The sequence below is a fragment of the Elephantulus edwardii genome, unplaced genomic scaffold (genome assembly GCF_000299155.1).
Source record: "Elephantulus edwardii isolate Elephantulus edwardi_28Jun2011 unplaced genomic scaffold, EleEdw1.0 scaffold00067, whole genome shotgun sequence".
NCBI classification, from domain to species: domain Eukaryota; kingdom Metazoa; phylum Chordata; class Mammalia; order Macroscelidea; family Macroscelididae; genus Elephantulus; species Elephantulus edwardii.
This window is the reverse complement of record NW_006399817.1, coordinates 10,836,292-10,861,646: the sequence shown is the minus strand read 5'-3', so window position 1 is coordinate 10,861,646 and position 25,355 is coordinate 10,836,292. Positions and strand designations below refer to the sequence as shown.

The 25,355-nt window shown below is 37.6% G+C and overlaps 1 protein-coding gene across 1 annotated transcript in view; it reads left to right on the top strand.

Annotated features, from left to right (window-relative positions):
- SLC15A5 (solute carrier family 15, member 5) overlaps nt 1-25,355 on the top strand; it is a 136,087-nt gene that overhangs the window by 46,105 nt on the left and 64,627 nt on the right. The window contains exons 4-5 of the mRNA XM_006888436.1: nt 7,929-8,149; nt 21,030-21,216. Of these exons, the coding sequence (XP_006888498.1) occupies nt 7,929-8,149; nt 21,030-21,216 (408 nt within the window). The remainder of the gene's footprint in view (nt 1-7,928; nt 8,150-21,029; nt 21,217-25,355) is intronic.

Here is a 25,355-nt window from a genome sequence, read left to right as displayed (position 1 = left end):
TAAATGTTCATTAAAACTATTAAAATTTAATAAGTAAAATAAAATTTAAAAAAGTATATTGGGATTTTTTTTGTAACATGTAGTGTCAGTAAAAGAGAGGAAGACCCTAATCAAGATGGATTGAAACAAAAACTGTTAACAATAGGCTCGAATATATCAGAAATGATGAGAATGGCACAGGATAGGGCAAGATTCAGACCCATTGTTCTTGGGGTCGCTATAACTCATAGTGGACTCAATAAAATGATACCTAACAACAATTGCTCTGTTCAAATTACTACTTCTTGGTCTAAGAACAGGTTATGCATGAGCACAGTGAATGTCTTGGAATTTTCATTCTTTTTAATGATATCCATAACATCTTATGATCCATAGAGTCAAAATCTTTGCATAGTAAACAAAACACAAGTAAACACTCTTCCAGTATTCTTTGTTGTCAAGATCCATTTGACACCAATAATGAAATCCTTTGTTCTGCATTCTATTCTAAACTTCGTTTGAATTTCTAGAATTTTCCTTCCAATGTACTGCGCTAGCTAGTTAACAACTTACAACAAGATTTTTCTTGTACATTATGCTAATTACAGTATTCTGTTGGATCACTTTTTAAAAATAAGGATTTATTTCAAAATATTGGCCAGGTTGTGGTCTCCTAAATTTCTTGACAGAGAAAAGTGAGTATGTTTAAGACTTCATTTGTTTGCTGAACTATTTCTAACAATTCCTGGATTAATATTATTTCCCATGCTCGGAACGATACAGAGAAGATCAGCAAGAAGTAAAAAAAAAATAAAATTATTTCCCGATGTGTTTTAGTGCATCTTGACTGTCTTCCTTCAGTACCATTTTTTCTTGATCATATGCTGTTTCTTGAAATGGTTCATTGTTGACCAACTATTTTTATTATAGTCTGTGTGTTCTTTCCATCTTCTTTCAATAATGTCTTCACCATTCTGTATTTTGCCCATAGAATCCTTCAATATTACAACTTGACACTTCAATTTTTACTTCATTTCTTTCAGCCTGAGAAAGACAGAGCATGATCTTCCCTTTGAGTTTATAACTCCAGGTACTTTGCACATTTTCATGAATAATCTTTTGCTCTGTCTTCTTGAATTGTCATCTGAAATATGTTCAGCTTTATTATTTCATTATTACTTCTTTTAACTTTAGATTTTCTCAGTTCAAGAGCAAATTTTAGAGTCCGTTCTGATATGCCTTTGAGCTGTGGTACTGGAGAAGAGTATTGAGTGTACCATGGACTGCTAAGAAAATAAACAGATTCAGCCTGGAGAGGGTTAAACCAGGCTGCTCCTTGGAGGCAAGGATCCTAAGGCTTCATCTGACATATTTTGGGCATGCTGTAAAGAGGGACTGGTCTTTGGAGACAGATATCATGCTTGGGAGGGTGGAGGGACAGCGCAGGAGGGGAAGACCCTCTATGAGGTGGATTGATTCAGTGACTGGGGAAATCGGGATGAATGTGTCAGAGGCAGTGCGATTGGCACAGGATAGAGCCAGGTTTAGGGCTGTTGTACAAAGGGTCACTATGAGTTGCAAGTGACTCGACGGCACATAACAACAATTACATTTGGCTTTCTTCATGTTTGATGCTATCAGTATAGTCTCGTAATTTGTTTCATGTTCAGTTGATAGTGCTAAATGCACTTAATCAGCACTTATGGTTTTTAAATTCAGTTGGGGATACACTCCAGGTCATATTTGAGGTTTCATGGACTTGTTTTTATTTTCTTTTATTTTGATTTTATCTTCAGCTTCAACTTGAACTTGTATAAGAGCAAATAATAATCTGTTCCACAATTGACCTAAAATTTGCTCTGACTGATGACATTGAACTTTTTCACAGAAGTAGTCAATTTTATTTCTGTGTATTATACCAGGTGAAGTCCATATGTACAATCCCTATTTATGTTTTTTAACTAAGGTGTTCGCAGTGATAAAATCATTGACAGGACAATTCTGTCATGTAATTACTGATGCCATTTCTGTCATTAATACCATGTTTTCCATCTATCAGAGCATCTCCTTTGCTTCAGATTTTTCATTTGAATCCACTAATAATTATTAATGCATCTTTATTGCATATTCCATCAATTTCTGAATCCTCAAATTCTCCATCTTTAGCATTAGTGGTTGGTATATATAATAATCATATGTATGTGTATGGACATTATCCTGTGACCTTGATGGCATTGAATTAAAAGATAGACCTCTTTATGGTCCTTTAGATAATAAATATAACACAATTCACCTTCAATGTGCAATTGGCAGCACAGTAGACTATATTATTGTCTAGTCCATAATGGTCAATATGGGTTCATTTCTCACTCATGCTGTGGTGGCCTATTGGGTAAGGAGTTGTGTTGCCAACCCAAAGGCAGGCAATTTTAATTAACTAGCTGCTCCAAACTCCTCCTGTGAGATTTACAGTCTCTGAAAACTTTCTGGAAGGTCAGAAATGAGTTGGTTCTGACTCAAGGCACATGACAACAACAAACGATACCAAGCATAATGATCTTCAAGCATTCCATTTCATTCTTGACAAGTCCCATTTTTCTTATATTTATAAATAGAAAAAGTCCTTTTAACAATGTTTATAGAATATTCAAGTAATTTTATGACTATTGAATCTAGTAAAACTTAGCACTATTATATTTGTTTATTTTTCAAATATTTTTTATATTTCATAATTGTATTAATTGTGAGGTCAATAATCTTTTTAAAAGCAGATTCTTTAATGCCATTTAGAGGGATATCATGAAGTTAAAGAGCTGAACAAAAGATTTCAGAGAGGAGCTTGAAAAGAAAAATCCAAGTATTATAATGAAAGGTGCAAAGAGCTATAGTCAGAAAACCAAAAGGGAGGAACTCACTCAGCATTTACGCTAAACGAACTAACGAATAAATATAAACCTCAAGTTACAATGGACAGAATATTGAATGATCTAGGAAGCAGCAAAAGAAGATGGAAGGAATGTTGCAGAGTCACTGTACCAAAAAGAACTGGCTGACATAGAACAATTTCATAAAACAACATATGATCGAGAAGCAATGGTAATGAAGTAGAATGCTCAAGTTTCTCTGAAAGAATTGGCAAAAAACAAAGGCCCCATGATGATGGAATACCAGTTGGCATAATTCAACAAGCAGATGCAACCCTTTTTGTTCTCACCAAGTTTTGCCAAGAAACTGAAGGACAAGTACCTAGCCAAATAACTGGAAGAGATAAATATTTATTCCCATTTCCAAAAAAAGGCAATCTAACAGAATGTAGAAATTATTAAACAATATCACAAGCAAGCGAAATCTTGCTGAAGATTATTAAAAAACAACTAGAACTGTTCATCAACAAAGAACTGTCATAAGTTCAAACTTAGTTTGGAAGAGGCTGTGACACAAGTGATACATATCATTGCCAGTGTCAGATGGATCTTGGCTTGAGGAAGAGAGTACTGTTTTATTGACTATGTAAAGGCATTTGACTAGATCACAACAAATGTGGCTAACATTGCGAAGAATAGAAATCCCAGAATACTTGATCGTGCTCTTGTGAAGCCTATACTTAGACCAGGAAACTGTTGTACAATTAGAGCTGGGAGACACTGCATAGTTCAGAATCAACAAAGGAGTGTGTTAGGAATGTATCCTTTCTGAGTACCTTTTCAATATATGTGTGGAACACATCATTTGGGAATCTGATTTTATAAAGAAGAATGTAGCATGGAAGAAGGAGTGGAAGAAGATTCATCAACAGCCTGGAATATGCAGATAACACAACCGGGTTCCCTGAATCTGAGGAGCACTTGAAACATTTGCTACAGAGGGCCAAGGACTACAGTCTTCAATATGAACTGGATCTCAATTTCACAAAAACAAAGATACTCACCACTAGGGCAATTGACAACATCATGACAGATTGAGAAGAAATTGAGGTTTTTAGCAAATTCATCTTGCTCAGATCCACAATCTTGGCATTAACATCCAGGAAACCAAAAGACTAGTTGCTTTAGGAAAGTCTGCTGTCAAGGACCTCTCAAGAGTACTAATGTCTGTGCCAGGATATTTGGAGGACAGCTGTCTGGTCAACGGATGGAAGAGGTCCCTATTTGTTCCCATTCCCACGAAAGGTGATCCAATTAAATGTAGAAATTACCTAATAATATTGTTTATATCACATGCAAGCAAAACACCGCTGAAGATCATTAAAAAATGGCTGGAAAAGTACATGGATAAGGAATTGCTAGAAGTTCAAGTAGTACTTAGAAGTGGCTGTGTGTGACACCAGCGATATCATTGCTGATGTCAGATGGATCCTGGCTGAAAGTAAGAAATACCAGAAAAATGTCTATTTGTGCTTTATTGACTACGCAAATGCATTTGTCTGTGGATCATATCAAGTCATGGCTGACGTTGAGAAGAATGGGAATCCCAGAACACTTGATTGCGCTCATACAGAACCTATACCTGAATCAGAAGGCTGTTGTGCAAACAGAGCAGAGGAACACTGCATGATTTGGGATTGGAAAGGGCGTGTGCCAGGATCGTATTCTCTCTCCATGCTTGTTCAATCTATGTGATGAGCAAATTATCGGAGAAGTTGGACTCTATGAAGAGAAATGTGGTATCAAGATTGAAGGGAGACTCATTAATAACCTGTATTATGCTAGTGACAAAATCTTGCTTGTTGAAAGTGAGGAGGATTTGAAGTATGCATTGCCAAAGATCAAGGAATACAGCCTTTGGTATGGATTGCATCTTAATATCAAAAAAACAAAGATTCTTACCACTGGATCAATAGGCAGTGTTATGATGGATGGAGAGGAGATTGAAACTGTTAATAGCTTCATCTTGTTTGGATCCACAATTAACACACTTGGTATGAGCACTCAGGAAATAGAGACCTTTCCAAACTATTGAGAAGGGATGTCAGTGTGAGGACTAAAGTACATCTGCTTTAGGCTGTAGTCTTTCTGATTACTGGCTATGCATCCGAGACCTGAACAATGAGTAAAGATGACAGAAAGAGAGTTGATGCCTTTGAGCTGTGAACAAATGTCTTGAAATATCTTGAAGATGGTCCAGTGGGAGTGCTCTGTGGAGGCAAAAATGATAAAGCTTCACCTCACATACTTTGGACATGTTGCTAGGAGGTGCTATTCCTTGGAGAGGGACATGATGTTGGGAAAGGTGGAGGGCTGGCGAAGGAGGGAAAGACCTTCAACTATGTGGATTGACACAATGACTGCTACAAAGGGCTCTTGTGTGTCAGGAAGTATGAGGATTACGCAGGAAAGAACAAGGTTTATATCTTTTGTTCACAGGGTCACTATGAGTTATCTTCACCTTGAAGACACCTAACAACAACAACTACAACCAAGAGTGATGATGTCATTCTAGAGACTAAGGCGTGCATGATCCAAGCCAAAGTCTTCTCAATTGCTTACCATGCAGGTGAGAGGACAATGAGTAAGGATGACAGAAGAAGAATTAATGTCTTTGAGTAGTGATGCTGGCGAAGAGAACTGACTATAACATGAAACACCGCCCCCCCAAAAAAAAGATAACAAACTGATCTGACCTGGAGAAGGTGAAACCATGTTGCGCTTTGGAGGCAAGAATTATGAAACTCCCTTTTGCATACTTTGGGCATGTCACCAGGAGGGACCAGTACTTGGAAAAGGACATAATGCTTGGAATGTTATAAGGTCAGCACAAGATAAGACAGGGTTCAGAGCTATTGTTTATAGGGTCACTATAAGTCATAGCTTGATGACTCATAACAACAACATTAAGTTACTTCTCGGTAGGATTAATATGATAGTGGTGCTTGTTTAATACAATGAAAGGAATCAATTTATCATGAATTAAGAAAAAAATTACGTTTATCTTGCAACAAATATTGATGGCAAGTTTATAAAAAAACAATGATTTGAAAATATACTCAGTGCAAGCACCTATACTTAAAAAGTTTGAGAAAACTAGGGAAAATACTATTAGAAATATTATATCATCCCACAAATAGGATTCTTTGTCTTAAGAACTATTTGAAAACATAAAAATTTAGATAAATGAATTAAGAAGTCCACTATTTTCATTGAAGGAATCTGTTTTTGTAGCACATCCAGTTGCTAACAGAAAGGCCAGGAGTTCCAATCCGCCAGTCTTTCATGAGAAAAAGATGGACGGTCTCCTTCCATAAAATTTATAGCCTTGAAAACCTGAGAGAAGGCCACAATGAGTAGAATTCAACTCAACAGGCAGAGTCTAGTTTCTGTCATATACACAGCATTGTTTTGCAAGAGTTGAGCAGAAAGTAGGTTGATGAGCAACACAGAGATAAGAGTAAAAGGAAATGCTAGGCCTGCTTAAATTTGGTCTCATCAACACATATTCCAATCTCATCTTATGAAACTTTTAAGAAAAATAATTAAATAGATAGGAAAATATCATGCTAGAGTGATTCTCTCTGCAATAATAAATATGTCTCAATTACTTATTTCCTAAAGACATTAGCTTTGCCACTCACAGGGCTTTCAGTCTCCTTGGGCTTGTGCTCTGTCTACCTAAGGAAAGGCAGTAGTGACTCGAGATAAGAGCTCATCTCTCATCAGCAATATACTTGTAGATGACCTAACTGTACTTCACAGGGGCCAACAAAGGGTCGCCAATGTAACCATTCATGGTTACTACCAAGTTGAACTAGATTTGATTCAGTGACTTAGACGTGAAAGGCTTCATATTCAATTACCAGGTCCACAGCTTTCCCAATTTCAATGTTAGAAAAGACTATATCAAATCAATATAACCACTTCTGATGATAAAAAGAAATACTAATAAATACTCCTTGTTTAAGTGCAATAACCAATGATTTATGCTATTTAAATGAGTTAGGATGCCATCCATCTTTAATTTTATGGGAAATTTGAACACAATCAAAATGACAATGAATCTATACTTAAAGTTTCTTTGAAGATATTAAAACCTTTTTACATTTATTATACCATTTCTCTAGCAACTATAGCTTGGTGTCTATGTAAATTGTGCCAGGATTTATCTTGTCAAAGGGAGTGCTTTGAAAAAATGTAACATGATGACACAGATGGACTTGATGGCAATACAGGTATTTTATCCATCATTATATCAGGAAGTCTTAATCAACTCAGATAGAATCTGAAAGATCATAAAAGAAGCAACATAAAGGTTGCAAATCATTAGCAGAAAGTGATCGTAACATCTGAAGCAATGAAATGTTTCTGATGCTAAAGTAACGACCATATAAACACAGAGGGAACCACTGGCAAAGTCAAAAGTCAATGAATCCAATCTGAACTGTAGTGACACTATCAACATGCAAAAGTCATTTCAAGAGTTCAAAGTTAAACCTTACATCTCAAACCCTAGAGTCAAGTCAAAGCAAAGAATTCATTTCCCTTCATCTTCATCTCAAAAATGAGAAACCACCCTCTCTACCTGACTAATAAAGAGAAGGCTATTTATGTAGTGATTTATATTTCAAAAAATAGTACTAGTTCTTTGTATTAAGGATGTAAAAGAAAGTTCAGCCTGTTTTATTTATTAATAAGTTAAAGTTGGAGAGTTCTGAAAGATTCTGAATCATTTACTTGGCTGTTTTATTTTGTCACCTTTCTTCCCTTTTTAATATGTTCTCATTGATCTTACCTTTTTCATTTTTTACAGCAGCTGTCAGACAGAACCTTGGGCTGGTCACCAGGATGCCAGAACCCTTGTCAGAAGCATTTTCTTTTGAATCCAACCCCTTGGGTGTTAAAACCCTCTCAGTCACTTTATTGTCCTTCATCATTACAATTGTCATCATTCTGATTGACGTCTTGGAAAATTGAAGAACAATGATTTTACTAATACATACTATCTCCAATTATTTGCAGGTTGTTCCCTCCTGACAACCATTGGGGTGTTTGTTAATGCACTGAAAACGTGCTGCCTGCAATATTACCTTCTTGGCAGAGATGTGACAAGCTGGTTAGACCATGCCAAGACAAAAAATGGTGGCTCCTACTGTGAGTTCCATGTGAAAAATGCAAAATTTCTCCTCACGCTTCTCCCTCTCTTCACTTTTCAGCTCCTATACAGAACATGCATCATGCAGGTAAGGAAATAGTGTGCAATGAATGTGTCAGGATGCTAACTACAGGTCAGCACTTGGAATTCATTAGCCACTCTGTGATCAGTCTTATCATCAGTCCCCCTTCATCCAGCCTTAGAATTTATGGAGAGCTGCTCTGAGTCAGAATCAACTGTAAGGTAATAAGAACAGCAATAAAGGTGTTGCATGTTGGCATTCTTGTTGTTGTTGTTAGGCGCCATTGAGTTGAGTACAACTCATATTGACCCTATGAACTAAACATCAGAACCCTATTCTATCCCGTATCATCCTCATACTTCCTGACACACAAGAAACCATTGCAGCAGTTACCATTTCATTCCACCTGGCTAAAGGTTTTCTTCTCCTTAGCCAACCCTCCACCCTTCCCAGCATAACATAAAAAGAATTGACATCTTTGATCTGTGGTGTTGGAGAAGAACACTGAACCCCTTGGACGGCCAAAAGAACAAAAAGATACATCTTGAAGAGAGTTCAGCCAGAGTGCTCTTTGGAGACAAGAATGATGAAGCTTAGCCTCTCATACTTTGGGCATGTTGCTAGGAGAGACTATTCCTTAGAGAGTGATAAGGTGCATGTTGGCATTACAAGTGAACAATTATCACCACCCCAACAAGTTGTTAAATGTTTCCTAGGCAGTCATTCCACAAATGCTTGTAACCTCTTCTATTGCTGTTGTTGTGTGCCCTAGAGTCTGATCTAACTCATAGGTGACCCTTTATTGTGGCTGTATACTCAGAATCCACCCATAGCGAACACTCCAGGGGGTTTTCAGAGGCAGTAATCACAAGGGAGGAGATGACCCATCCTCCTGGAGAGGAGCTGATGGATTGGAACTGTGGGCCTTCAGGATTGCAGCTCAGTTTACCACTAGGCCACCAGAGCTCCTCATTGTTGTTAGGTGCCTTCAGGTTTCAATGTATAGTGACCTCAAGAGACAAAGCGAAAATACTCGATAGGCCTTTCAAGTCTGAATTTTTTTTTTAATGGGAAGGGATTGTCAACCATTTTTTCCATGAAGTTGGGCTCACATTTCAAGAACTAAGTGGGGTTAGGCAGAGGGGTACTTGAGAAATATCTGGCTATGTGCTGTTGACCTCCTGGAGAGCTAAAATTACTTATCAGTAGGCGCGCAAGACAGACAATACTTCAGAGAATGTCGTCATATGGTTCAAGAGCAGCATACAAAAACACCAAATCTATAGACAATTACAAAACCTTCCTTTAGCCAAAGGTTTTGCCCTCCTCCCTCATTAAACCTTTAAAATGTGGTGCTAACAAGTAGCTCAATTGACTGATTTGAGTACCACCCCCACTGTACTCTGTAAGTACTAATGAGCAACTGATTCTCTTCCCACCCACTCTATTAGTTCCTTCGTGAATTAGTAACCATGCTGTATGCTGTACAGAAAGCAGGAAAGAAACACTAACTCGCTGAAAATACCTCTTCTGAGAATATGATTTTAAAAAGAATAGAGTGGTTATGATCAAAACTAATTTATGGAGAAAAATAAAGGATTATAAAAGTGTTTGAACAAGTTTGAGACTTTGCAATGAGAACTCTTAATTTGCAATCCAGAAGTCAATGAATGGGTGTATTCATAAACCATCAGACAATAGAGTTAAAAAATAGAGCTTCATTTATTGGAGAGGAAATCAAAGCTTAGGAAAATGTATAGTTTGGAGGATAAGTCTCCTCATCTCTGAGTCTCAGCATAGTTCTAATTCCCTGCCCCTTATATGGTCTGTAAAGTGACAAAGAAAAAGAAGCTCTGATGGTTTACTTGTATACACAAAGGGCTACCAACTCAAGGGTCCAAGGTTCAAATTCACTTGTTGTTTTATGGGAGAAAGATGTGAAACTTCTGCTGTAGTGATTTTGGGGGCTCAAGAGGTTGCAGTCCATAGAGCATTACACTGTTAACCCAAAGGTGGGGCTCTTTGGTTATTTGAATTCACTAGTGGTTCTACAGAGAAACTTGGTCATTCATCTTCAATGAAAGTTAGAACCTTTAAAATCCTACTAGAGGATCAGCTATTATCCATTCCAACTATATTGCAATGGATTTGAGTTTTGAAAATCTAAGAGAGTTTCTATTTTTGTGTGGTCAGAAACAAAACATCAGAAGAATATTTTTAGTACATAAATATGATGTGAAATTTAAAGCCTGTTGTGCATAAATAAAGTTTTACAGAAATAATAGCATAGTTTATTTGTTTTATCTGTGGCTGAATACATGTGACAACAGAACTGAGTAATTAACAACAGAGATTACAGTTTGAAATAGTTATTGTACAGTCATTTAAAGTTTGCCTATTGCTGAACTTTTGAACAGTTCAAGAAAACTGATCAAGTCTGATTTGGAAGATTCCCTTCTCTCCTGGCTCTACATAAAACACATAGCATAAAAACACAGAATGCAGTAGACAATCACACAGATCACTAATATCATGATCACATCTTGTTGTTGCTTTCGATGCCATCAAGTAGGGTATGACTCATGACGACCATATGAACAACCAATGTGAACACTTTCCTATCCTGTGCCATCCTCACAATCTCTGACACACTCAAGTCTATTGCTGCAGTCAGCATGTCAACCCACCTTGTTGAGGGTCTTCCTCTCTTTTGCCAAATATCCACCTTCACAAGCATGATATCTTTTTCCAAGGAATAACCTCTCCTAGGAATATGCCAAAAGTATGTGAGATGAAGTTTGATCATCTTTGCCTTCAAGGAGCACTTTGGCTGCATCTTCTCCAAGAAATATCTATTTGTGCTTTTGTCAGTTCATAGGATCTTCAGCATTCTTCTCCAACATCACATTTCAAACGTATCAATTCTTCTCTGTCATCCTTAGTAATTGTTCAGCTCTCAGATTCATAGCAAGTGACTGAAAAGACCATGGCTTGAATCAGGGTCACCTTTGTCCTCAAACTAACATAATTATTTCTTAATAATTTGGAGAGGCCCCAGACACAGATTTTCCCAGTCCATATGTCTCCTGATTTCCTGACTGCTGGTACCAACTGTGTTGATTGTAGATCCAAGTAAGATAAAGTTGCTGACCATCTCAATTCTTTCTTCATCCATCATGGTGTTGTCTATTGGTCCAGTGGCAAGGATATTTGTTTTCTTGACATTAAGATGCAATTCATATTGAATGCTGCAGTGGTTAACTTTTTTTGCAAGTGCTTCAAGTCCTCCTCACTTTCAGCAAGCAAGATTGTGTCATCCACATAACAAAGATTACTGAAGAATTTTCCTCCAATCCTAATGCTACATTTTTTTCTTCATAGAGCCCAGATTCTTGAATAATTTGCTCAGCATAGAGATTAAATAAGTATGGAGAAAGGCTACAACCCTGACACACACTTTCATAATTTTAAACCATGCAGTGTTCTGTTTGGTTCACACACAGCCTCTTCATTTAGGTGTAGGTTTCACATGAGCACATGATGTGTTCAGGAACTCCCGTTCTTCTCAATGTTAGCCATAATTTGTTTATGAGCAACACAGTCACACAAGACTAAACTCATTTTTTAAACTACTGATTTCTACTCTTCGTAACTCCATGGGAGAAATATAGGCAATCCCCTCCCTTGTTATTTATAGCCTCTGAAATTCCACTGAAAGGTATGTGTCATGTTGGTTCCAACTCCACAGCGATGACTTTTGAATCTTCATAAAGCAATGACAGCTGATATATTTCCTTTGATTGAATTTGAGTTTTATCTATAAACTATTGCTTGTATTTTTTAATTTTGACATAAATTAGGGTAAATTTTTATAATTAATGTTTCAAGCATTTCACCAAGGGGAAAAATACTTTTTTAATACCTATTATATTTCTGCAGGAGGAAGATGAGGCAATCTGTTTTCTTAAAAGTATAGCCTTCCATGTTATGGAGCAGTGCCAATTTGGCTTCTAGGGTTCACTCTGAGTTGTTGGAATCAATTCCACAGCAGTAGCGGGATTTGTAGCTCTAGAAGATGACTTGACAACATCTAGTTTAATTATCATAATAAGCGTGCAAAGTCTGATTATTAACTGTAGTTCTCACAGATAATAAGCAACTTGTCCATGGTCAAGTTGTCAGTATATGGCAAACAGCCATTAAACTCAGAGCTGTTCTCAATGTCCATGATTTACTGTTACTTGCAATGCTTTCTCAGGGCTGGATTAAAATTTCCTAATAAAGATTATATCTTCTCCAAAATAATGTATGTGCAAAAATGTTATGCTGAAAATTCCAAAGAAAATAATTAGACTGTACCCCTTTGAGAAATCAGAAGAAACTTCCATTGGAGTAGGCTGAGATTAGATTTTTGTCCCCAGATGAAGTAATAATAAGCACTACAAAGGCAATCAAAGTACCAAGAATAAAATATCGTAGGATTCTATATTTTAAATTTAGTAGCCATTATTGACCTTCAGCTCTAAGACATACATTTAAAATATGTTGATATTAAGGTTGATGATGTTGCCATTTGTCATTGCTGGCTGCTCAAAGGTGAGAATGAATCTCTATTGACAGCAATTATTTCTGAATACTCAGAAGCCTGTGTGAAATAAAATTATTTAAAATTTTAAGAGGAGATGACTCCAGAACTTGAGGCAGAAGCAGAAATGATTTCAAGCTTTCAAGACACTGGAGCCTTTTCTTAGATTAGGCAATATATTAATATTGCTTCGCTAAAGATTAATAGTACATTTGCCACATTATTAAGTTAACAGGTTTCTGTGTCTGTGATTCATACTGATAATAACTTTATCCCTATTAACAATAATTCTCATTTAAAATCAGTAACAGAAACTTCCAAGTTGTGCTGGGAGCCTTTCAGTCTTAAAGTAGTTCTGCCAGCCTTAAAAAAAAAAAGGTATTCATTTCCTTTGATTGCAGGATATGCAATTTTAGTAACTTAGTCATTTTATGGAATAAGCATAAAACTAAAAATAATATTCTCCTCACTCTTGCCACCTGTACCAAAATATAACAATCTTTGTTTATTAACCTAAGGGTATGATAATGATTGTTGTTGTTGTTGTTGTGTACCATTGAATCAGAACCGACCATAGCTGACCTTTTGGCAGATTTTCATGGCAGTTAATTGCACAGGAGGAGATTGCTCGTCCTTCTCCTGTGGAGCAGCTGGTGGCTTTGAACTGTGTGCCTTTGGAATTGCAGAACAGCTTCTTGCCACTAGGCCACCAGAACTCCCTAAAATAATGATTGTTGTTGTTGTTAAGTGCCATTGAGTTGTAGATGACTCAGAGTGATCCTATGAACAAAAGACCTGAACACTTGTATAACTTTCATCCTTTCTCCAGGTTCATCAGGTTTATAATTATGATTAAAAGATAAATTATTACCAGGACGGGTAGATTTTATAGGAAGAACTTCAGGGAAATGTGAGCCATTTCCATTTTTTAAAGCAATTAATACATCAGTGGCCTTGTTTTACAAATGGCTGACTTTGTAACTGCTGAAATTCTTCTATGACTCTGATTCTTCTAATCTCTCTCAAACATTACATATTTTTATAGAAGAAGGAATCATTTTTGTTAGGTGTTATCAAGTCAAATATAATTCTCAGTGATCCTATAAACTACCTTGTCCTCTCTTGATCCATCCTGGAAATTTCTGAGATGCTGAAGCCCATTGTGTCAATCCATCTTCCTGAGAGTCACGTGCTAGTTCTCTGATTCGACATCTTTTTCAAGGACTGTGCCCTCCAGAAAATATATCGAAAATATACCAACTGAATTTTCACTATCCTTTCCTCTAAGAAGCATGTTAGTTGCACTTCTTTCAAGACAGACTTGTTTTTCTTTTGGCAACCCATGGGTTAGTCAATGCTCTTTTCCAATACGATACTGTTCTAGCCATTTTTTAATGATCTTCAGCAGTATTTATTGCATGTGATATTAATGATATTGTTCAACAGTTTCCACATTCTGTTGGATCATATTTCTTGGGAATGGGAACAAATATGGATCTCTTTCAATCCATTGGCCAGACAACTGTCCTCCAAATTTCCTAGCATAAACTGGTTAGCGTATCCAGGACTGTATCTCTTAATTGAAATGAGTCAATTGGTATCCCATAGATTCCTGGGACCTTCTTTTTTGCCAATGCCTTCAACACAGCTTTGTCCACTCCCTTATTTATTATCATTGGATCCTGCTCATATGGGATTTCCTGAAATTTTTCACTATCAATCAGTTTTTTCTGGTACGGTGATTCTTTGTACTTACTCCATCTTTTTTGATGTTTTATGGGTCAATCAATACATTGCCCATAGATTCTCTCAATATTGCAACTTGAAGCTTAAGGCAAGCAAAATACTACTAAGATCAAACAAAAGTGGTTGGAACAGTACATGGATAGGGAGCTGCCAGAAGTTCAAGCAGGCTTTAGAGGAGGTCATGGCACCAGAGATACCATTGATGATGTCAGTTAGATCCAGGATGGAAAAGAAAGAATACTAGAAGAATGTCTATTTATGCTTTATTGACTAAGCAAAGGAATTTGACTGTGCGAATTATTACAAGTTATGACTAAGATTGAGAAGAATGGGAGTCCTAGAGCTTATTATGTCCTTATGCTAAACCTATACCTAATCTAGGAGGCTGTTGTGCAAACAGAGCAAGGGAATACTACATGGTTTAAGATTAAAAAGGGAGTGTGTCAGGGTTACAGTCTCTCTCCATTCCTATTAAATCTATATGCTGAGCAAATTATTCAAGAAGCAGGACTCTATGAACAGAAATATGGTATCAGAATCAGAGGTACACTGATCAATAACCTGTGTTATACAGATGACACAGCCTTGCTTGCTTAAAGTGAAGAGGACTTCAGTGTTTGTTGCAGAGAATCAAAGAATACAGCCTTCATTATGGATTGCATCTCAATATCAAGAAGACAAAGATTTTTAGCACTGGACCAATAGATAACATTATGATGTTGTTGTTGTTGTTGTTAAGTGTCGTTGAGTCATCTGTGACTCATAGCAACCCTATGTACAACAGCCTTAAGCCGTGCTCTATCCCTTGCCAATCTTAATATGCCTATCTCCATAACCCCAGTGACAGAATCAATGCATCTCATCAAGGGTCTTCCTCTCCTGTGCAGTTCCTCCACCCTCCCAAGCATGGCGTCCCTCTCCAAGGACTGATCCCACCTTGAAATATGTCCAAGGTATGTCGATGGAGCTTCAGAATCCTTGTTTCCAAAGAGCAGCCCGGTTTCACCGTCCCAAGATGAACTTGATGATTCTCCCAGCAGTCCATGGTATATTCAATACTTTTCTCTAGCACCACAGCTCAAATTGACATCAATTCTCATATCACCCCTAGTCATTGTCCAGCTTTCTGATGCATAGCAAGTAATTGCAAAGACCATGGCCTGTCTCAGGTGCACCTTAGTCTCCAGACTGACATCATTGCTCTTCAGTATTTTGGAGAGGTCTCTGACAGCTATTCATCTTTTCATTTCCTGGCTGCTGGTACTAAGAGTGTTGTATGAAGAGCCAAGCAAACTGAAACTATTGACAATCTCAATCTCCTCACCATCCATCATGATGCTGCCAATCGGTCCACTGGTGAGAATCTTTGCTTTCTCGATGCTGAGCTTCAATACATATTGAAGGCTGCAGCCTTGACCTTCTGCAGTCAGTGCACCAAGTCCTCCTTAGTTTCAGCAAACAGGGTTTTATCATCTGCATAACAGATTGTTGATGAGTCTACCTCCAATCTTGGTGCCACATTTCTACTCACAGAGCCCAACCTCCTAGATAATCTGTTCCTCATATAGATTGAAAAGATCTGGTGATAGGACGCATCCTTGGCTCACACCCTTCCCAATTTTTAACCATGCAGTGTTTCCTTTCTCTGTTCTGACGACTGCCTCTTTGTCCAACTATAGGTTTCACGTAAGGACAATCAAGTGTTCTGGGATTCCCATTCTTCTCAGAGTCAGCCACAGTTTGTTGTGATCAGCAGAGTCAAATTCCTTTGCATAGTCAATGAAACACAGATAGATATTCCTCTGGTACTCTCTGCTTTCAGCCAAGATCCATCTGACATTAGCTATAATATCCCTAGTGCCATGGCCTCTTTTAAATCCAGCCTGCACTTCAGGCAGTTTTCTCTTGATGTGCTGTTCTAGCCATTTTTGGGTGATCTTCAGCAAAATCTTCCTTGCATGTGATATCAATGAAACTTTTCAATAATTTCCACACTTTGTCAGATCACCTCTCTTTGGAATGGGAACAAATATAGATCTCTCCCAGTCAGTTTCAGAAGTGGATGGCCAATCCTTCTTCTTAACATCATGATAGATGGAGGAAAGATTGAAACTGTCAACAACTTCACCTTACTTGGATCCACAATTAACACCCTTTGTAGGGGCAGTCAAGATATCAGGAGATGTATTGCACTGGGAAAGTCTGAAGTAAGGGACCTTCTGAATTATTGAGGAGTAATGATGTCAGTTTTAGGACTAAGATGTGTTTCATTTAGGCCATAGTCTTTCAAATTACTTGCTATGTATCTGAGAGGTGGGCACTGAATAAGGATGACAGAAGAAGAATTGATACCTTTGAGCTGTGGTGTTGAAGAAGAGTGATGAACATCCAATAGACTGCCAAAAAACCCCAACAGATATATCTTTGAAAGGGTGCAGCCAGAGTGCTTTTTGGGGGCAAGGATGATTCACCTCATATACTTTAATCATGTTTCTAGGTGGGGCTATTCCTTGGAATGGGACTTGATGCTCAGAAAAGAAGAGGGTCAGCAAAGGAAAGAAAGACCTTTGACCAGGTGGATTGACACAATGACTTTTGCAATGGTTTCTAGTGTGTCAGGAGGTGAAGATGGTACAGGATAGGTAAGGGTTCCAATCTGTTGTTCATAGGGCCACTAAGGGTCATACTAGACTCAACAGAACTTAACAACAACAACTTCCCTGATACCATGATCCAAAGGCATCAGTTCTCCTGTCACCCAATCATTGTCCACCTTTCAGATGCAAGGAAACAATTGAAAAATACTTTGGCTTAGATCAGGTGCTCCTTACTCTTAAAATTTATATTCTTGCCTTTTAGTTCTTTGAGAAAGTCCTTGTCAGTAGATTTTCCCAATGTAACATGTTTTTCAATTTTTGACTGCTGCCAACACTCTTGGCATCAGTAGCCAGGAAATCAAAAAACATATTGCGATGGGAAAGTCTGTGGTTAGGGACTTCTCTAGAGTACTCAGGAGCAGCAGTGTCTCTCTGGAGACTAAGGTGCGCCTGATACAGGCCATGGTCTTTGCAATCGCTTGTTATGCATCAGAGAGTTGGACAATGACTAGGGAGGACACAAGGAGAGTGGATGCTTTTGAGCTGTGGTGCTGGAGAAGAGTACTGAATGTACCATGGACTGCCAAGAAAACAAACAGATTCATCCAAGAGAGGGAGAAACCAGGCTGCTCCTTGGAGGCAAGGATTCTGGGGCTTCGCCTGACATACTTTGGACATGTTGTAAGGAAAGACAGGTCTTTAGAGAGGGATATCATGCTGGGTAGAGTAGAGGGACAGCGCAGGAGGGGAAGACCCTCTATGAGGTGGATTGATTCTGTGACTGGGGTAATCGGGATGGGTGTGTCAGAGGCAATGAGATTGGCACAGGGTGGAGCACGGTTTAGGGCTGTTGTACATAGGGTCGCTATGAGTCGCAAATGACTCGACGACACATAACAACAACAACAACAACAAAGACACTAGCAAAATAAACGAATAAATCAGGCCCATGAATAGAGGGAATACCAATGGAGATTTTCCCACTGGCAGATGCAACCTTGGATGTGCTCACCAGTCTATTCCAGGAAATTTGAGGACAGACTAGTCGACTGACTAGATGAAATCCATATTTGTTCCCACTCCCCAAAAAGATGATCTAATAAAACGTGGAAATTATCAAATAATATCATTACTATCACATGCAAGCAGAATATTGCCAAAGATCAACCAAAAATGACGGGGACAATACACAGACAGTATCAGACATTTAAGCTGGATTTAGAAGAGGTCATAGCACTAGAGATATATCATTGCTGATGTTAGGTCAATCCTGGGTGAAAGCAGAGAAAATCAGGAGAATATCTATTCGTGTTTTATTGACTATGCCAAGACATTTGACTGTGCAGATCACAACAAACTATTGCTATCATTGAGAAGAATGGGAATCCCAGAACACATAACTGTACTTATACCAAGAAGCTGTTATCCAAATGGAGCAAGGAAACACAGTGTGGTTTAAAATTGAGAAGGGGTGTAGCAGGGGTATATCCTTTTCCCATTCCTATTCAATCTGTATGCTGAGTAAAGAATTCACGAAGCCAGACTCTATATAGCCTTCAATATAAATTGCATCTTAACATCAAGAAGACAAAGGTTCTTACCAATGGGCCAGTGGGTAGCATCATGATATCTAGAGAAAGGATTAAAATTGTTAATGCTTTCATCTTGCTTGGATCCACTATCATACCCTTGGTACTAACATTCAGGAGATAAGGAGATGTATTGCTTTGGGCAAATCCACTGTCAGAAATCTCTCCAAAATACTGAAAGGCAGTGAAGTCAGTTTGAAGACTCAAATGTGCCTGATTCAGCCCCTGATCTTTTTAATTACTTGCTATGGATCTGAGAGCTGGATGATGAATAAGGATGCCAGGAGAATTGATGCCTTTGAGTTGTGATGTTGGAGAAGAGTACTGAATATCCCATGGCCTGCCAAAAGCACAAACAGGTATGTTTTAGAAAAGGTGCAGCCAGAGTGCTCCTTGAAGGCAAGGGTGACAAAGCTTCATCGTTCATGCTTTGAACGTGTTGCTAGGAAAGGCTATTCTTTGAAGAGGATATCATGCTTGAAAGGGTGGAGTGTCAGCAAAAGAGAGAAAGACCCCCATCGAGATGGATTGACATGGTGACTGCAGCAACGGGCTCAGATGTGTCATAGAAAGTGAGGATGAATTCCGTGATGGTGGGTGGTAGTGGCAGAGTTGGGGGTGAAAAAGGAAAAAAAAGAAAATGAGGATGGCACAGGAAAGGTTGGAATTCAGGTCTGTCCAGTGTCACTATGAGTTCCACTCAATTCAGTAACAATAACAACAACCACCATGGGTATCCAAGTAGAATGAAATCTGATAACTTCAATTTTGTTTTCATCTATTATATTTCCTATTGATCCAGTAGTAGAGAATTTTGTTTCTTGATCTTAAGATATACCGTATGTTTAAGGTTATAGTCTTTTCTTTTCTTTTCCTTAGTAAGTTTTTAAAATCTTTTTTCACTTTCTACAACCAAGTTTGTCTAAATCTGTATAAGGCAAGTGGTTGACGAGTCTACCACCAATCCAGATACCACATTCCTCTTCAGATAGTCTAGCTTCTGGAATCACTTGCTTAGCACACAGATTGAAAAGCTATAAGCTTTTCCTTAGATAATGCCTGTTCAGCTGTAAGAAGGAATTAGTGAAGGTTTTGAATGAGAAGTTATTATCCAGATGCTTGGATATGAATTCTCTCCTGGGATGGTGGGGAGATAGGAACTTTACTAAGTTCAGGCGTGGTAAAACTGAAGAATTCATTTCTTAAGAAGATGAGGGTTGTCCACACCACTTAGTGTCTTTATATTCCACTGGACATTAAAAAATATTACAGGCTGCTAATGACAACGACAGTGATGAGATGAGTTTAAGAAAGTTCCCAAATCAAAGCAGTAGGTAGATGCCCCCTTTCTTGTGACCTGGTGTATTAGAGCTGGTCACATTATTATCTAGAAGGAGTTGGAACACAGGAAGAGACTTCAGTTTAAGATTAGAATTTTGCTTGATATTTTTTCATCTCTAAAATTAAGAAAATCTATACAATACATTGAATGTCTTGTGAGTTGAAGGGAAATTTGAAAAAAAAAATAATCAGTCATTTGTTTTTAAAATATTTTTTTTCATGTGGTTCCCGTCTGGTCACTTTTACTCATTATGATCCTGAAAGGTGAACCCTTGAACTAGAAGACCCTTAAATTACACACTATCTGCAATGATGAGTTTCAGCTCACAAATATCTATGAAGATGACACAAAGCAGGAAAAGCATCATTGTTTTTCTACATTTGTTTAGCCACAACCAAATATCTCTAATTTCTACTGGTTTTACATTTATTATTCATAAAAAAGCTTGCATAAAAATAATATTATTTGATTTGTTATGTGTCATACTAAATATAAAATTTGTGCAACTTTTACTTTGTGTAGTAAAGGTTAGAAGATAGATTAGATGACAAAATTGCTCCATGGTATTGTTAATAGAAGAGACCTGGCATTTTTAGTGTGTGATAAGCTTAGTGATAAGGAGTTGTGTTGGTAACCCAAAGACAGGCACCTTAAACTCCTCAGTTACTTCTTGGGAGAAAGATTGGCAATCTCCCTCCTTCCATGCAATTTATAGCCTGAAAGCTTACTAGAAGACCATCTCTGAGTTGGTTCTGATTCAATGGCACATAAAAACAGTGATGTATTAGGCAGTATGAATCTACCAGAAGCTCCTTAACAGAAAGATGGACAATATCCTTCCATAAAGACATATATCTTCAGGAATTCAAAGGAGGCTCATAATGTAGAAGCCGCTTTAGGGCAGTAATTTTGGTTATTGAAACTGATGAAACAAAACTACCCATTCCACAGATAAAGATACTTTATCAGCTTATAGTTGATATTTGAATAGCTAGGGAATATTACAGAGCAACAATACTGCACAAGGCAGCTTTCTCTGAAGTTAAAGCGTTGTTAACAAATGTTTACTTTTCCCCCTCATATACAGATTCCTTCAGGATATTATCTGCAGACCATGAATTCCAACCTTAGTTTGAATGGATTTCTTCTGCCAGTTTCAGTAATGAATGTGGTCAGCATTCTACCATTATTAATTCTGGCTCCTTGTATGGAATATTTTTGTGCCTGCCTATTTCCTTCCAAAAGAGACATACCATTTCTGTTGGCATGCATAAGTAAGTACAACTTAGCATCCCAAGTAAATTGTTCAGAGTTGAGTTGTGGATTTTGGTTTTTTTTGGGGTTTTTTTTTTGTTTGTTTGTTTATTTGAATACTCTGCTAAATCCTTCAATAGTAGTAGGGAATATTTTTTTTTATAATTTGGAAGGTGAGTTTGAAAGTGATAATATGTCCAGCTCCCCAAAATAATGGGGCTCTATTTTTATCCCATTCTTTTCTATCCTTTCTGAAAATATAAATATGATGGAAATAAATGGCAAAAATTTGACACTTCTTTTAAAATAAAGCAGTCCTTATTCTTAAGCCAACATTATTTTTTAAAAATTAGTCTGAACTGATAGCAAATTTATTAAAACTTAGTATTATTATTCACAGCTTTAATGCCATACTTCTTCAAATTGTAAAGTATGTAGCAATGATTTTTTTCACAGTTTTTGAAATGAAGAACTTTATGACATTTTATCCTGAACACAATTGCTAGAACATAAAGTAGAACATTTTTTGTGTTGTAATGGGAGAGGAGGAATGGCTGTCCACGCCGATTATTCCTCTCTTGTCTAGCTGTAGTTCTACAGATACCTTCATGAAACAGGACAATAATTTTCCATGCTTTATAATCAGGCTAAGCCTTGGAATCAAGGATCTGGGTCCTAACCACTATTTTGGGGTTAATTTGAGAAATCCACTTGTCTTGGTTTACCTAGTGCTGGCATAACACAAATACCACATGTGAATAAGTTTAAAAACTCAGAAATACCTTTTCTAACAATTCAAGTGGCTGGAAGTCCAAATTTGGGGTGATTCTGGGGAGAGTTTCTTCCTTATCTCTTAGCTTCTAAAAGGTGCCAGCAATCTTGGGCATTTGTGAACTGATAGATGCCTTTGTCTCAATTTTCTGTTTACCTCTTCCCCCTACGTGTGTCTCTGCGTTTATTCTGCCTCTTTTATAATCTAGAATTGATTATGTTTAGAACCCATTTTGCTGTATTGCGACCTGTTGACACAACAACAAAAAACACTGTTTTCCAATAGGATCCTATTTATAGGATAAGATTTCAACACATTTTTTAAGGAATGGAGGGAGATAAAATTTAAGCTATAAATTATTTTTATTTATTTATATTTATTCAGAGACTTGAATTTTATATTATTGGGTCTATTTGTTCTGTAAGATTTGAAGTCACCCAAGATATCAATGCCTCATACGTGTTGTTATTGTTAGGTGCTATCGAGTCAATTTCAACTTGTAGTGACTTTATAAAAATTACATGAACATAGTCGCCTTTACAGAAAGCAATTCTAGTTGTTTGGCGGATATAAACAGGAAGAGGCCCATTGCTGTGAGTTGTTTCTGACTTATAATTATCCAGTAGGGCAGGGTAGAAGTGCCCAATAAAGGCTTTTAAGGCTGTATGTCTTTACAGAAGCATACTGCCTTACTTTTTTCCCCATGGAGTGACTAGTAGGTTTGAACCGCTGACCTTTTGGTTAGCAGCCAAGTGTTTACTGTGTCACCAGGGCTCACAACAGGAAGAAGGTGTTTAAAATTAAGAAATGTCACATAAATGTTTGTGTCTAGTTGATTCTATTTGAGGAAGAATTTCGCTGAAATAGTCAATTTCAGGAACCAAGAAAATCCTCTTCTCTTGCCAATCATGTTCTTACTCTTTTTTTTTTTATAAAAAAAAAGGCCTGTGGTGATCACAAAGCCTTCCAGTATCACTTATTAATTGTAATTTTTTCCATTTCTTTCCTCATAACAGTTACATTTTAGAGTGTGAGCTTCCTATCATTTGTCAACACCATTAACAAGATCAGAGTATAGCATAGTTTGTTCTTCAACTCAGAGGCCTTTGGTGCATAACTTTTTCTGGTTCATTTTTAAGCCAGTAACTCCATGTTGTCATGTGGCATAAAGATGGAACTGACCCATGACTGACCCTCCAGAGAGTTTTTAGAGACAGTAAATAGCACAGAAATTGTCCATTTTTCTTGTCTCAAGTAGCTTGTAGATTAAAATTGTAAAGTTTTGGGTTGGCAGCACTACTTGTTAGCTCTAAGCCACTAGAACTTTCTACTAACTCTGAATTTATTTATTATAATACATTGCAGAAAACTATAAATTTTAAAGAAAAGTTTAAAAATTTACTACCATCAAAGGATTCTGGCTGAAAACGACTTTCCACCTGGTTTTTGAGGCTGTAAATCACAACTGGAAGAAAATGCACCTGTCTCTCCCTCAAAGATGCTGGGGAAATACAAGCCACCAGGAATATGCAGCTTTTGGGTTAAAGTGTGACTCACTATGGACTACACAGTCAGAGCTCCCTCTAAATTCTAACAGACTTTGATAATATATAAATCTTTAAAAGTGCTTTTTGGTATGCCAATATAGCATTCCAAAAGATAGGATGTATTGAGTGAATGCCTCACTTTATTCTAGTCATTTTAAAGATAAAAAAGGAAAAGAGGAAATCATTTCTATCCAAAACACACTACTGAAATAAAAGGATGCAGGGCAAAGTGGAAGCAAAGATTTATTGTCCAATACCATGAGCTTAAGCAATTATCCCAGACTGAGCTTCGAATTATGCTTCATTACTAAACAAGAGAAGACTGGACAGTGTTAAAAAATAAACAATATTCTATCCAACATGGCTAAAAGGATTATGTCAGCAATTCATACTGAGTACAGGAATCTTTTTTTTTTTTTTTTTTTTGAGTACAGGAATCTTAACCTTCCTGTAACAATTGGAAAATTTATTTTGGCCAATTTTGCCTCTTAGATATTAGCAAACATATGGAGCGGTCTGGTAGCAAGTTGCACAGCTAACTCAAAAGCTTTGCTTTTTGAAGCAATTTGAAGCCAGCAGTGGCTCTTCTAAAAAAAAAAAAGATGATAAACAGTCTCTTCCTATTTTTATTTGTAGCCTCAAAATCCCATTAAGTTAGAATTGAGTAGACAGGTGCCCTTGAGTTGGGTACTACCCATAACAACCCTGTGAACAACAGATCTGAACCCTGACCTATCCTGTTCCATTCGCACAATATCTGGTATACCTGAGCCCACTGCAGCAGTCACTGTGTTAATCCATCTGGTTGAGAGTCTTCCTCTCCTTCACCAATCCTCCACCTTTCCATGCATGGTGTCCCTCTCCAAGGAATAGCCTCTCCTAGAAACATACCCAAAGTATGTTAGAGAAAGCTTTGTCATCTTTGCCGCCAAAAAGCACTCTTGTTGCACCTTCTCCAAAACATCTCCGTACTTTTGACAGTTCATATAATATTCAGTACTTTTATATAATTCATAGGCATCAACTATTCTTCTATCATCCTTGTTCATTGTCTAGCTTTCAGATGCATGGCAAGTGATTGAAAAGACCATGGCTTGAATCAGACACACCTTAGTCCTCACACTGACATTGTTGCTCCTCAATAATTTGAAGAGGTCCCTTACTGCATACTTTCCCAGTGCAATATATCTCCTGATCTCCTGAATGCTGATACCGAAGATGTGGATTGTTGGCAATATCCAATATTTTCTCCATCTACCATGATGTCTGTTGGTCAGTAGTGAGAATTTTCGTTTTCTTGACATTGAGGTATAATATGTAGTGAAGGCTGTGTTCTATTCTTTGATCTTCCGCATAAAGTGCTTCAAATCCTCCTCACTTTGAGCAAGCAAAGTATTATCTGCATAATGTAGGTTATTGGTGAGTCTTCCTCCTAACTTAATACCATATTCCTGTTCGTAGAGTCTAGCTCCTGGAATAATTTTCTCAGCATAGAGAGTGAATAGGTATGGAGAGAGGATACAACCCTGACGCATGTTTCTTAATTTTAGACTTTGTAGTTGCGACTCATAGCGACTCCTATGTACAAGAGCCCTAAACTCTGCTCTGTCCTGTGCCAATCGCACCGTCTCTGACACTCCCATCCCAATTATCCCAGACACTGAATCAATCCACCCCATAGAGGGTCTTCCTCTCCTGCGCCGTCCCTCCACCCTCCCAAGCATGATGTCCCTCTCTAAGGACTGGTTTCTCCTCACAACATGTCCAAAGTATGTTAGACGGAACCTCAGAATCCTTGCCTCCAAGGAGCCACCTGGTTTAACCCCTTCCAGGACAAATC